The sequence below is a fragment of the Suillus fuscotomentosus genome (genome assembly GCF_016647785.1).
Source record: "Suillus fuscotomentosus strain FC203 chromosome Unknown F5891scaffold_436, whole genome shotgun sequence".
In the NCBI taxonomy this organism is placed as follows: domain Eukaryota; kingdom Fungi; phylum Basidiomycota; class Agaricomycetes; order Boletales; family Suillaceae; genus Suillus; species Suillus fuscotomentosus.
In genome coordinates, this window is record NW_024539948.1 from 3,695 (window position 1) to 16,383 (window position 12,689).

The following is a 12,689-nucleotide window of genomic DNA, read 5'->3' on the forward strand; positions in this document are numbered from 1 at the left end:
CTTGGGGACAGACTCAAACACGGAGATGTCGGATGAGGAAAGCCTCCCCATAGACCCCCCTCAGTTAGAAATACCCCAAGATCCCCTTCATGCCACTTTTTCAACCCCGATCGGCAGGATCATAGTCAATGACCATGCATATGATATTCTCGAACTCATATTCTCGAGTCAGGGGCTCGTTGGGCGCGGTACCGTGTGCTATTTAGCCAGGAGGAATGGTAAAGAATACATCATCAAGGATCATTGGGTCCTTGGGGGTAAAGATGTTGCGTTGAACGAGGTTAAAATGCTGGGGGAGATGCGAGGGGTCCGTGGCGTGCCAGAACTGGTCAAGTATTGGCTTGTCGAGATCGCGCCCAACGAGGTTGACGAAATGATGAACTATCGATACAAGGTTTTTGGAAGTATCAGAGGCACCTCTCGTACGCATGTTCGTTTGGTTTTGAAACCTCGCGCACAACCTTTGCATGCATTCCGGACAAGAGTAGAGCTGGTGAGCGCTCTTCGGGACATCGTCAAAAGTATGTATTTGTTTATGTCTGATCCACTCTGTGTTCTAATGACATGTTTCTCAGTTCAACAGACAGCGGTCGAGGAACATGGAATTCTTCACCGTGATTGTAGTGTCAATAATGCTATGATCGAGGATGATGGCAATGGTACCAACGGACTCCTGATTGATTGGGAATTCGCGGTGCATATCCATGCTGGCCAAAAATATGTTATTGGTGGGACGGTCAGTACTAGTTATTCTCTACAAGAATTCATGCTCACAGCGAATGTTAGGGCACATTGCCTTTCATGTCACGTTCACTTCTGTGGCAGCTTTCAGAGGCTGTTGGCGACCCTGCAACATCTGCTCGCAGCTGGAAGGTGAAGGTTGCCACGTCTTCCCTTACAAAACCGCCCCCCCTCATCCTACATCACTACCATGACAATTTGGAGTCGCTTTTTTACGTCTTGGTGTGCATCTGCATTGAATTCAGGGGTCCTCTTGGAGTTAGATGTGATCTCTCAGCTGATAGGAGTCAAGAATGGCTACCGCATCTATGGTCCACCAGCACGTTACAAGTTGGCGGCGATGTGAAGACTTCGTTTTTTTTTCACCCAAATGCGCACAAACTGCAGAAACAATTCCACCCCTACTTCAAGACACTACTCCCACTCGCAACGGAATGGTACCACCTGATCAGGAACAAAGGACAGTCAAATGCAGTAACTTTCCAGGAGGTCCTCAATCTGTTGGATACACATCTTGCCAAGCTTCCGAAGGACGAGCCTTCCCCCGAGCTTCTGTTCGCAAGGAAGGTTATTGCAGCGCTGCCGAAAAAGAGACAGGCCAGTGACTTTGAGGAGGGTGATCGGGTTGATCATCATCTCGACCAACCATCCCAACCATCAATTACTGAACGTCCTAACCAGATTCCTGGTCGGATGGGCTGGACAATGGAAGTTATGCCCCAGTCCAAACGTAACAGAACTACATAATTTACTACAGTCGTCGTCACCTTCATCCATACTAGAGTAATACCCCCTCCCATGTATACCGTTTTGACATTGAAATATTCTCACGAGTCATAATATCTCACGCCTGGCCCTAACTTGATACACTCACTACACACGTTTACTCCCAGCCTATCGACTGACTGACTCCTCATATGAGACTCTTGGACTCGGCTAGCTTCTCATCAACCCCATTCGCGACCCCTGGGCTGCGCTGTATTACATTTGGTGTGCTTCAAGTTGTCCAATGACGTATTTACTTATAGTTATTTTCAAGCGCTTTTCAAGCTGCGATGGCGGATTATATTTAAAAGTGAGTATCAGTAAGTTATAGGTCCAGTGGCTCACTTCTCCCCCTTCGCTAGTCATGCCTGGAAGCCCTAAGAAAAAGAGAACGAAGCGCAAAGCTACGGACTCTGATCTCAAGGTGCTTGAAGGGCAAACAGCTCTAGCAAAGAGAGCACGTGCTCGGGCTGATGCACCATCTGCATCAATTCTCGATCAAGGAGCTGATTCACAGCCTCCTCAATGATCAGGACGCCCAGGCGCAGGGACAGGAGGTAGGGGAGCTCAACTGGAGAAACTGGGCGATATCTTGCATGCTCCAGTGCAGATCAGCCAATCCAAGGGTGCCACCTCCCTTGATCCGAACGCTCCTGCAAACCCTCTCGCTCCTGAACCGACTCGCAAGGGTCGCGGGAGTCGTTCCAAGGTATCTTTTCTCTTTGTTCGTGTTCAACAATACTAAAGAGACATAGAAGAAACAACCCCCTCCGCCATATAGCCCTTCGGTGGAACCAGACACCACGACTCTGAAATCATGCTCGAAGAAAAACAAGGTGAGTTTCTACTGTGTGAACGATCACGTATTAATTCATATATGCAGGATACTGTCGTTTCTGCTCCGAGCTTCGAACTCAACCATCAGCCAATTTTTTTTTGCAGCGGGAAGCTGGGGGACGATACAGATTTTTGCCACCGATTGTCCCTGCCGGTACAGAGCCAGATCTTCAAGCATTGAACAACTCCTTTGTGGCCACAGCCAAGAAGGCGCACGCCCTGCCCGATTCCCATTCTTCTTTAAGTCAAACTTGTGTTACTGCTCTTAACATATCCCAACCTCAGGTTCCTGTCACTACTCATAGCGTCCAAGATCCTATACTTTCCGGGACCAATTCATCTGCGATGCTACCGGATGTGAACTTTTACCGAAACTTAGATCCTGCCCTCCAGCTGCCTGTACCGCAAAGTATAGAATCTGAACAGTCTGACACATCAAAAGATGATTCATCTGGCTTGGATGAAAGTAGCGGGGACGAGCAAATTGGTTGGGGAGAAGTTCACAGGCATCATAGTACACACCCTGGTAAGTCGCTGCCTATTTACGTTCAGGTTGAGCTGAACAGCGACAGGTTTTCCGAGAGAATGCTCACCACCTCAACCTCGGGTAGTCACCGCTCTCCCAACAGATTTCGAATTTCAGCACTCTCGTGATGAAGGTGATGAAGCAGCTGAAAACATTTTGGGAGTTGTTGATGATTTGAGTGAGGATTCGAGCGATGATGGTACAGCGATGAATCAAAAGAGTGCCCCCCAGGTATAAGTCTACTACTCTTTTGGAGTATGCTAATCTGTTGTTCAAGCCGAACGACATTTTGAAGCTTCATCACGAAAGAAACGGTCACCCCCGACTTCCTGATCCTGCTCTCCTGGAGCTTCTCCGTGTTGCTGAGGTCAATACCTCCAACCCAAAGGCGAAACGGAAACGGAAGCGGACATCGAAACATAAATCGAAGGTGGTCGATGGATCCGACGATGAAGGGCCAAAGGCCACCCAGCTGGGTTGGTATGGTCCACGCTGGAAGAGTTTTCTCGAGGACGCGAAGGCGGAGTGTCATACTCAGCAGGCATTGGAGAACCCTTTCCCAAGCCTTGTTCATGATCTGCCAGTTTCAATCACAGAGTCTCTGTTACGACGTGTGTCGCGTGCGGACTGGGATGATCTAACAGCGACGATCACAACAGTGATATCTCGTGCTGAGAGTCCGAGGTCGGCTTCCACAGAAGAGCGGAAGTTGCGTACGCTTGCGGAGGCGAGCGATGATAGCGGTTACAGGCAGAAGGGGTCTCAAGTCCTTCTGAAGGTACGGATCTGATGTCAAGCAGGTAGCTTTAGCAAGACAAAGGTTTCAAGGTAAAACCCAGTAGGATTAAAGTAAGGAACATCTACTTTAATCCTCGACCTTATATAAGGCTACTCTATCGTATCTAAGCTCAGCTTGAAGCTGGGTTCTAATCTGCTTATCTATCGAGTCAGAGATACCATGCATGAGGCAGGCTTCTATCTAGGATAAGGACCACGAGGCGTCCTTCTATCAGTACATGAGGCAACACGAGGCTTGCCTTCTATTTTGATAACATATATAGGTCTTCTAGACCTTGTGTCGTCATATCATGTAAGCGATCCAGATCGCTTACCTAATCCGGCATCTTCCGGACTTCTCTTCTGTTCATCATCTATCATCAAGGCCTAAAGGCCCGGGTATCGTGTCGTTGCCGTGCAAGGTGGCAGAGGGCTGGTCGTGTAGCTGGGGGCTCACGTAGTGACTGTAACATTACCCCATTACTACGCACAAAGTCACCGGCTTTGTATTTCTTAAATGTCTTCTTCCATCGTAGCAGGTGGTGCAGGAATTGCTGACGTGGAGGCGGAAGGTACTGAGGGAGTTTCGGGGGCAGGGGAAAGTTCGGTGGGATGCCGAAGTTCTAGATCCATGAGCGCCTTGCGATTATTCTCCCAATCTAAGAGAGCTTCAAAGAACTTCTCTTCGTCACTAAACTCTTGGAGCACAATGCGTCCTTCGAGTCGTGGGCAGTGGACCGACAGATGGTCAGGTCCTAGTTCATCGCAGATGCAACAAACATAATCTGGACATTTTCTGAATTTATGTCCGTATCCTCTGCAGCGTCTGCAGAGCGTGGTGCGGGTTCGGTCTATGGTAGCCGCCTTTCTTCTCAGCGGGCGTACCGGGCGGGGTTCTTCTATAACGGGCTTCACTTCAACTTTCTTTATCGCTAGGTCGGTGATATCGGAGAAGTCGAGAGGGAGTAAGTGAAGTGCGAAGTTTCTGATCCGCCGTTGCAGATGAAGTATGGCAAGTTTCCGAGTTGCTTCATCAAGGTCAGCACGATTGGCTACATCTTCCAGCAGCTTCGTGGTTCGTATAATGCAGACGGTGAGGGATGTACACGCTGCAGTTCTGGCGTCTTGATCACCAAGGATTTCGTCGATCGCTTGGGAGTACGCGGGGGTCAGGATAGCAGCTTCATTGAATGCGCTGTTTTCCGTCATTCTGAGGACTAATCCATAGTCTGAGTCCTTCAGTGCCATTTTGATAGAGTCGTTGTCGATGGAGTTTGTCATGATGATGATGGAGGTTCGTTAGAGATTTTTCGAGGATCGAGAGGGTTTATAACCTTCTTCCAGATCAATCCAAGCTCCGTTTCAATCTAAACTTGTTATCGTTATCGTTATCTCTTATCGTCTTATCTAGCCATGAGGCTAACTCGTGTTCGAGATTCTTCTTCGCTATCAGAGGGAAAGTGCCGTGATAGGTACTATCATCCTTTATCTTTGTTTGAAAGATCAGGTTGTCATCAGAGGGTGGTCGTCATTGCCATGATGGGTTCTAGAGGGTTCCAAGGGCTTGCAGGAGTTTCCATGGAGTTCGTCTCGTGATAGTTTAGCCTCGTTCCGGAGGTCCGAGTGTGGGTGCCAAGGCTTTGTAGGAGTTTCTTGGGGTCGTCCAGCGGGGAGATCGTCTTCTATTACCTTTTGTTTATATGGTCTACTCAGGTGGTCGAAGTGCAGTGATGTGAGGGGTCCCGAAGCTTGCAGGAGTTTTCCGGGGTTCGTCCTTGTTCATCGTCTGGTTTTATGTCTTTACGGACAATCGTAGTTTAGAGTCTTTCCGGACTTTATCTAGTTTAGGGTCATTCCGGACCTATCTAGTTTTAGGTCGTTCCGGACCAATAGAAGTTGGTCGAGTTCAGGATTCGGTGATCAGTGTTCGGGGTGGAATAGGCGTGGAAAATAAGTAAAATGGAGGATTTCACCCCCTTACTAAGCCATTAGTCACCGACTAATCATATCCAATCAGAAGTCTAGGCCAGGGAGCGGGCCGTCGTCTTCGAAGTCGTTTCCTTCTGAATCTACCATTCGCAGATCATGCGAAGAGGGTGCATTTTTGTCTTCATCCTCATCATCCTCGGAGTTGTCCATGTCGATAAATCGGACAAAACTGGGCCCGGCGTTTTGTGCTTCCTTTTCTATTTCCTTTTGACGACATGCTTTATGGATCAAAGCGATTCGTTCGACGAAAATATCCTGGGCTTCTTGTAACACAGGAGGGAGTTCGGTATCAGAAGATAGCGTCATTGCTTCTTCGGAGTGATGCGCGGGTGTCGTAGAGAGGTTGAGGGAATTCGGCGGTTCATCGGCAGTTAAATACGCCGGTTCGGGGTCTTCCTCCATTGCAGACTCAGGACTTTCATAGAATCTGAGTTTCTTGGCGATGGGAGGGTCTTCGATTCGGACTGCTCGTCCTTTTCCGAGAACGGATATCGGTTCTCCGGAGAATTCGAATCTCTGAGTTATTTCTGGTTCAGGGGCCAGTCTGGGCGCCTTGGATACAGGCGGTTCTTCATTCATCATTGCACGTCCCTTCCCAAGGACTTGTGTGGGCTCTGCCGAGAATTCATATCGGGCAGGTGCGGGATCTTCTTCAATCTTCATCGGCTGAACAGCCGGTACAATCTTCTTCGTTCGTGGCGGTTCAGGATAAATGTGGTCAGATATCAGCGCCGGTCTGGAAGTCTTCTTCTGAGTTGTCTCCGGATCAGTGGCCGGTCTCTTCTGTTCATATCTTCTTGCTGCAAGGTCGATTCTTGGCAGCGAGTCTTTCTTCGTCACAGTTTTCGTGGGCTGTGGTGCGGTTTCTGAAGTTTCAACGGGGGTTTCGTTCTGCGGCTCTTCGTGGGCCGGTGCAATTTGTGTTGTTCGGGCTAGTGGTACTGTGCCCGACGAGAAGGTGCGGGGAGTTGTCGGGGATACCGATCGTTTCCTTTTCAATGCTACCTTCTTTTCTTCTTTCAGGAAGAGGGGCGTCTTGCCGTTCTTCTTCCGATCAGAATCTATCTCTTTCTGCTTCTTTCGGGAATCTGCGGTACTTTTGAGGGTTACCGCGCCGGTTTTCCAATTAATTGCGGGGTTCTGGCTGATAAGCCAAGGTCGTCCGAGCAGGAACTTGTCTTTTGGACCAAGTTCGGCTAGGTAAAACCGTTCGGAAATTACCCTTTCATCAATCTGAAAAGTAAGGTTGCAAAACCTTTCTATCGGCTTCGTTCCGAAGCAGGATCCGTCAGCGTTCGAGAATCTCAAAGGGTTCTCTAGCTGGTGTGTCGAGATGCGGTGCTGCGTGATTATGTCCTGGTTGACAAAGGACTCACACGCCCCAGAATCTATGATCATAGATGTCGCGATGGGGTTGCTTCTCGTTCTGGAGATCAGGGTGGCGTTCACCCGTATGTCCTCCTTAGCCCCGGCTTTCTTGATAGCGCGCAGGGGTTCTTCTTCGATCATCTTTCTCCGTGAGGTTCGGGTCCATTGCGGACAGCTCGCGGCTTTGTGTCCGATGACGTGGCACACAAAACATTTCTTTTCTCGCAAACAGAGGCGAGTCTCCTTCCCGGTGAGGTGTGCGGCGGCGAAGGTGTTTCTGGTAGTTGCCATATTGGAGATGGTTTCTACGATCTTCATGGTATCCTTTTCTTGGAGCTTTCCACAGTGACAGCGGTTCTTATATTCTTGCGACTGGTCAGGCCGGTACGATCAGGGTTCTAGATCAGGGATATGAAAATCCTTTCGGGATCTGGGTTTGGGGTTCTACGAGTGTCGGTGACGTTGACAACAAGTGCGATCAGTTATCTCGTAGCCTGTGATGGAGGCGTACGATAAGGAGACTTTAATCCTTTGTTACGACGTGTGTCGCGTGCGGACTGGGATGATCTAACAGCGACGATCACAACAGTGATATCTCGTGCTGAGAGTCCGAGGTCGGCTTCCACAGAAGAGCGGAAGTTGCGTACGCTTGCGGAGGCGAGCGATGATAGCGGTTACAGGCAGAAGGGGTCTCAAGTCCTTCTGAAGGTACGGATCTGATGTCAAGCAGGTAGCTTTAGCAAGACAAAGGTTTCAAGGTAAAACCCAGTAGGATTAAAGTAAGGAACATCTACTTTAATCCTCGACCTTATATAAGGCTACTCTATCGTATCTAAGCTCAGCTTGAAGCTGGGTTCTAATCTGCTTATCTATCGAGTCAGAGATACCATGCATGAGGCAGGCTTCTATCTAGGATAAGGACCGCGAGGCGTCCTTCTATCAGTACATGAGGCAACACGAGGCTTGCCTTCTATTTTGATAACATATATAGGTCTTCTAGACCTTGTGTCGTCATATCATGTAAGCGATCCAGATCGCTTACCTAATCCGGCATCTTCCGGACTTCTCTTCTGTTCATCATCTATCATCAAGGCCTAAAGGCCCGGGTATCGTGTCGTTGCCGTGCAAGGTGGCAGAGGGCTGGTCGTGTAGCTGGGGGCTCACGTAGTGACTGTAACAGTCTCTCTCAGCCTCTCTTGTGCAATGGCTAAAAAACGGCCAACAAGTTGACGCTGGTAAGCTACTATTTCTCTCCAGATATTCTACTGACTCAGGGTATCCACCAGGTGTGTGGCCCGCTCATAAGCCTGACATGGCGAGACTGGTGCGTATATCCATTTTGTAGTGCGCTTCATATCTTATTTGTTTTTTAGCTGTATGATGACTTGGCAACTTGGCGATCTGATCTCAAAAAAATCGTCATCTCCATTACGCCTTCAGCATACAGTCTTTCCCCGCCAGTTGACATTCCCGCTCAAGAGCGTGCAGCTTGGGTTGAGGTCGCCGCCGCAGAATTACTGGCCGATGGTAGATTTCTCCGCCATGGAGTCGACGAATTGGGGAAAACCAAGAACTTTGCTCACCCTGCGCTTCTTCAGGCCATCATTCTTTTTTACTATACTGGGTCTTATCGCATTGCTCATAGGCGACCAGCCATTTTTCGGAAGGAGGTTCCATTAAAATGCCTAGCTCTCGTTTGCACCGCGGTACGTCCAGGATATTGACATTTCAACATTCTGACACATTACTTTCAGTTTCATTACGTCTTCCAGGGCCTCAAGAAAAACGGCAATGGCAAGTCTTATTCAAAATTTACCTCGAAGGAGTATGAGTCCATCTATCATTCGATGCTTGAGCTACTTGATGCTGTCATGAAAGACCCATATCACGGTCCGAAGCTGGTGCAGCAACTCCGTGAATGGGCCAAGATTGGATGGTAAGGAGGCTTTTACATAGTGTTCAATACTGATGAATTTATTCAGGGCAGAAACATCGAAACTCGACGGCGTTGACACATCCAAACATTGCCACCTGCGCGTCCAACTCGATTGAGTTCTCCCGTCTCCTGGCAGTGTCAATCGTCACACATCATATTCTTGCGCATATACTTTTACCTTTTTGCTCGTTGTCTGCTAGTATCGTGTTTCGCGCTGATTGAATTTATCGTCGTTTGTTTGCTACTATTGTACCCGAGTCGAGTGAGCTTCTGAGTCATTTGTGAGTATCTGCGCGAGCATGGACAGATCTGTACAAGACAAGACAGAAAAATGAGCTACTGTACCCGAGCCGAGTGAACTTCTGAGTGGTTTGTGAATATCTGCATGAACATGGACAGATCTGTACAAACAGACAGAAAAATGATGATATTCAAGACCTATTTGGTCCTCACTAGGCAGGTTTGTGAGGGTCTGTGCAGAGGTTGACAGAAAAAGCTCTACTGTAGTGAACTAGCTAGAAGGGACCAAGCTGTGCACATGGCGCACTGTCCAGATCTGAACAGATCTGGACAGAGCCCAGTGATTTACTGATGTGTGAAGAGCTTTCTGAGCTTGAAGATGGAAGATGAGGAGACTCGCTAGCATATCCAGCAGCTTGTAAAGCACGCCGACTGCGGGCAGTGCGTCGGCGAGCACGTTTGAGTTTATTGATGCGATACTTGATGAAGTTCCTCAGCAGGTTCTGGGCGCGTTTTTGACGTGGAGTGAAGCGGGGCATGATGCAGTATGGTGTCTGCTCTGACAGTGAATTATTTATAACTATAATTGATCAGTGCATCGTATCAGAATCGTACATCAGAATCTCGAAGTGAAACGGGGGTAGTCAAAGCTGGCGCTGATTCACAGTTTTGAATCGGTGTTAGAATCGGCGAAAATCGTAAATTTGAATCGTGGCAAAATCGCCAACTCTGACTCTCCCTATTAAATAATTGTTGCACTCCTTTGTCTCACTTGTTTTTCGGCATTAAATTCAGTACGACCGAAGTTCTAAGCTAAGTAGTTAAGACGAGATGAGACATCACTGATGCAGCTGGGCAGAGTCGGGGACTGGCGGTTAACCACCGTTACGATTAGATAGCTCGAATGTTATACGCGTCCATGGTCTATCACTATATCACTGTCAACCACATCCACAACCAACTATCTGATCTCACTACAACGCACCGTAAGCTTATAATTATTACTATTGGAAATCTTAACAAGTCCCTGTCGATTAGTGGTTAAATCGCCACGTTGTGGAACTCACAATACCGTGGCGCCGCAGGTTCAATTCCTGCCAGGGACATGTTTTTTCCAACGAAGAGAATGTCATTGAACTACTAGAAAATGATTTTTTTTCTCATCTGTTATAACATAACACCTATGACAGCACGACGAGGACTTTCATCGTTCAACTTGACGTTCCTCGGAACCGCTTCCGCGCAACCGTCCTTAACCCGAAATCATTCTGCACTTGCTCTCCGATTGAATAGCGATGTCTGGTTGTTCGACTGTGGTGAAGCTACGCAGCACCAAATCCAAAGATCTAAAGTGAAGATGGGTAAGATTGAAAAGATCTTTATTACTCATACCCATGGTATGTCGTTGTTAATTTCAACATTGCTTTCCCAGCCGACATTCACTGGCTGATAGGGGATCATATATTTGGTTTACTGCCCCTCTTGGCAAGTATGCTGAACGGTGCCGGAGGAACAGCGGATGGAGTAGAGGATCCTCGTCTGCACATGGTCCAGGACTTATTGGGTGTTTGTACATTTGCCGCACTATTATGTTGCCACTGATTGAGGCTTTCATCAGCCCATCGAAATTTACGGGCCCTTTGGAACCAGGGCATATGTCCGCAATGGCCTCAAGTATACACATACCCTCCTAGGCGCGCCTTACGTCGTTCACGAATTGCGGTTACCTTCTGACCCATTAGATGGAGACCACACCTCTCTAGCCCTTCATGCGTCCGAATCTCCAAACGGCCGTAACATTCTACAAACAAACGGTGTTTGGTCAGACGTGTATCACGACGCCATTGTTTCAGTTTCTGCGGCTCCCATTTTACACTCCGTGCCGTGCGTTGGTTATGTTGTAACAGAGGCACCTATACCCGGAAAAATGGAACCTGCGAAGTACATACCACATCTTAAGCGTACCAAGACGCCGATGTCCGTTATGAGCCGCCTTCAACAGGGAGAGAGCATTGAACTCTCAGATGGCACAGTGTTACAAGGCCCTCTCAAGAGGCCCGGACGTAAACTTGTCATTCTTGGAGACACATATGATCCATCACCAATAGCCGAATTGGCTTCATCTGCGGACTTGCTGATACACGAAGCAACAAATGCCCATTTGCCAGCCTTGGACTCACATACCAAAGCTGAAGACACATTTGAGAGCGTCGAGGCACGCACAAAATCCAGAGGGCACTCTACTCCTCAGATGGCTGGTGCTTTCGCGGCACGGATCAGAGCGAGACATTTAGTACTCAATCATTTCTCGGCTAGATACCCGGGGAACGACGATGTTGATCCAACGGCAAAGACAATTATGGAGGGCATTGCACGTTTAGCTGAAGAGCATCATAGCGGGAAAATTACATGTGCGAGGGATTTTATGAGTTTTGACGTGGATGTACCACAGGAACACGCATAAAATAAGTAGCAATGCACATTCAATCATCTGGTGGGTCAGATAATGCGCTGCTTGCATCGCTTGCTTCTCCTTCTTCCAATTCTTCTCGGGCTTTTTTCGCCTTCACCTTTGGATCTTCTGCAACCTCTCCCATCTCTATGTCGTCATCTTCTTCTGGAGGTCGTAGTGACGAGGGTGTATGCGAACTGGGTGCGAATTCATTGACAGTGGGATTGAGTTTCGATGAGAGCGATGTGCCAATGGGCTGGTCATCCTCCCCATCTTCCTTCTCTTCAGCCACCTCGCCCGTCTCCTTCTCATCTTCATCCAATCCTTCATCCACTATTTGTGAGCTGTCACGCATGTTAGGCAAATTGTCATCGGCTTCTGTGCCGTCTGGGGCTGGCGTAGCAGCAGGGGTCCCTAAACCTGATGTAGCAGATTCTTTGTCTTTGCCCATAAGGCGAAGAGAGCTCAAGTCCATGACAATACTGTCCAAAGCAGTTTTCTGGCCCCTTATGATTCGGTCCTGAGTCTCGTGTTCCGCGTTAATAGCAGCCATGTCATTTTCAAGCGACCGTATCGCCCTGAATATTATTGAGAAATATACCAGAACATTCTGAACATGACCCACTGCTCAAGCTCCTCGCGACTTGGGAGAGTGTTGATCTTCTCGGCAATTGTGTCGTATTCGACCTTTCGCTTGCGTTCCATGTGTGCATGCTCCAGTGCGACTTTCAGCTCCTCAATTTGACTACGCAGAGCATCATGTTCCTTCTCTGCGTATTCATTCCTCAGGCGTCCACTTCCATGCGAAGCTCAATGAACTCACCAATCTTCTCCCGCTCCCGCTGATATTCCTCCACTTGTCTCCGCTCGGCTTCGCATACCATCATGCTCTTTTTAAGAGCTAGTTCAAAGGACGATAGCTCGATTAAGAATGCCTCCCGTGCATCCTCGACTGTTCCAGAAGAACTAGGTGGCACAAGGAGATGGTGTACTAAGGAGGCGTAGTTGTGAAACTTCTTGACCACCCGCCGAAGTGGTCGTTCGTCGTTCGTAATACG

General features: G+C 48.4%; 1 protein-coding gene and 1 non-coding gene across 2 annotated transcripts; one reads left to right on the forward strand and one right to left on the reverse strand.

Moving 5' to 3' along the window:
• Window positions 1–4,159: 4,159 nt before the first annotated feature.
• On the reverse strand, window positions 4,160–4,927 carry F5891DRAFT_1202865 (uncharacterized protein; the record flags this gene model as incomplete). Its single annotated transcript, XM_041368945.1, has 1 exon — window positions 4,160–4,927. One exon carries the CDS (start codon window positions 4,925–4,927, stop codon window positions 4,160–4,162), a length of 768 nt encoding a protein of 255 aa, XP_041216248.1.
• A 5,275-nt stretch (window positions 4,928–10,202) lies between these two features.
• Window positions 10,203–10,285, forward strand: F5891DRAFT_t154. The gene has a single exon. It is a non-coding gene; the product is annotated as a tRNA-His (tRNA).
• Window positions 10,286–12,689: the final 2,404 nt, after the last annotated feature.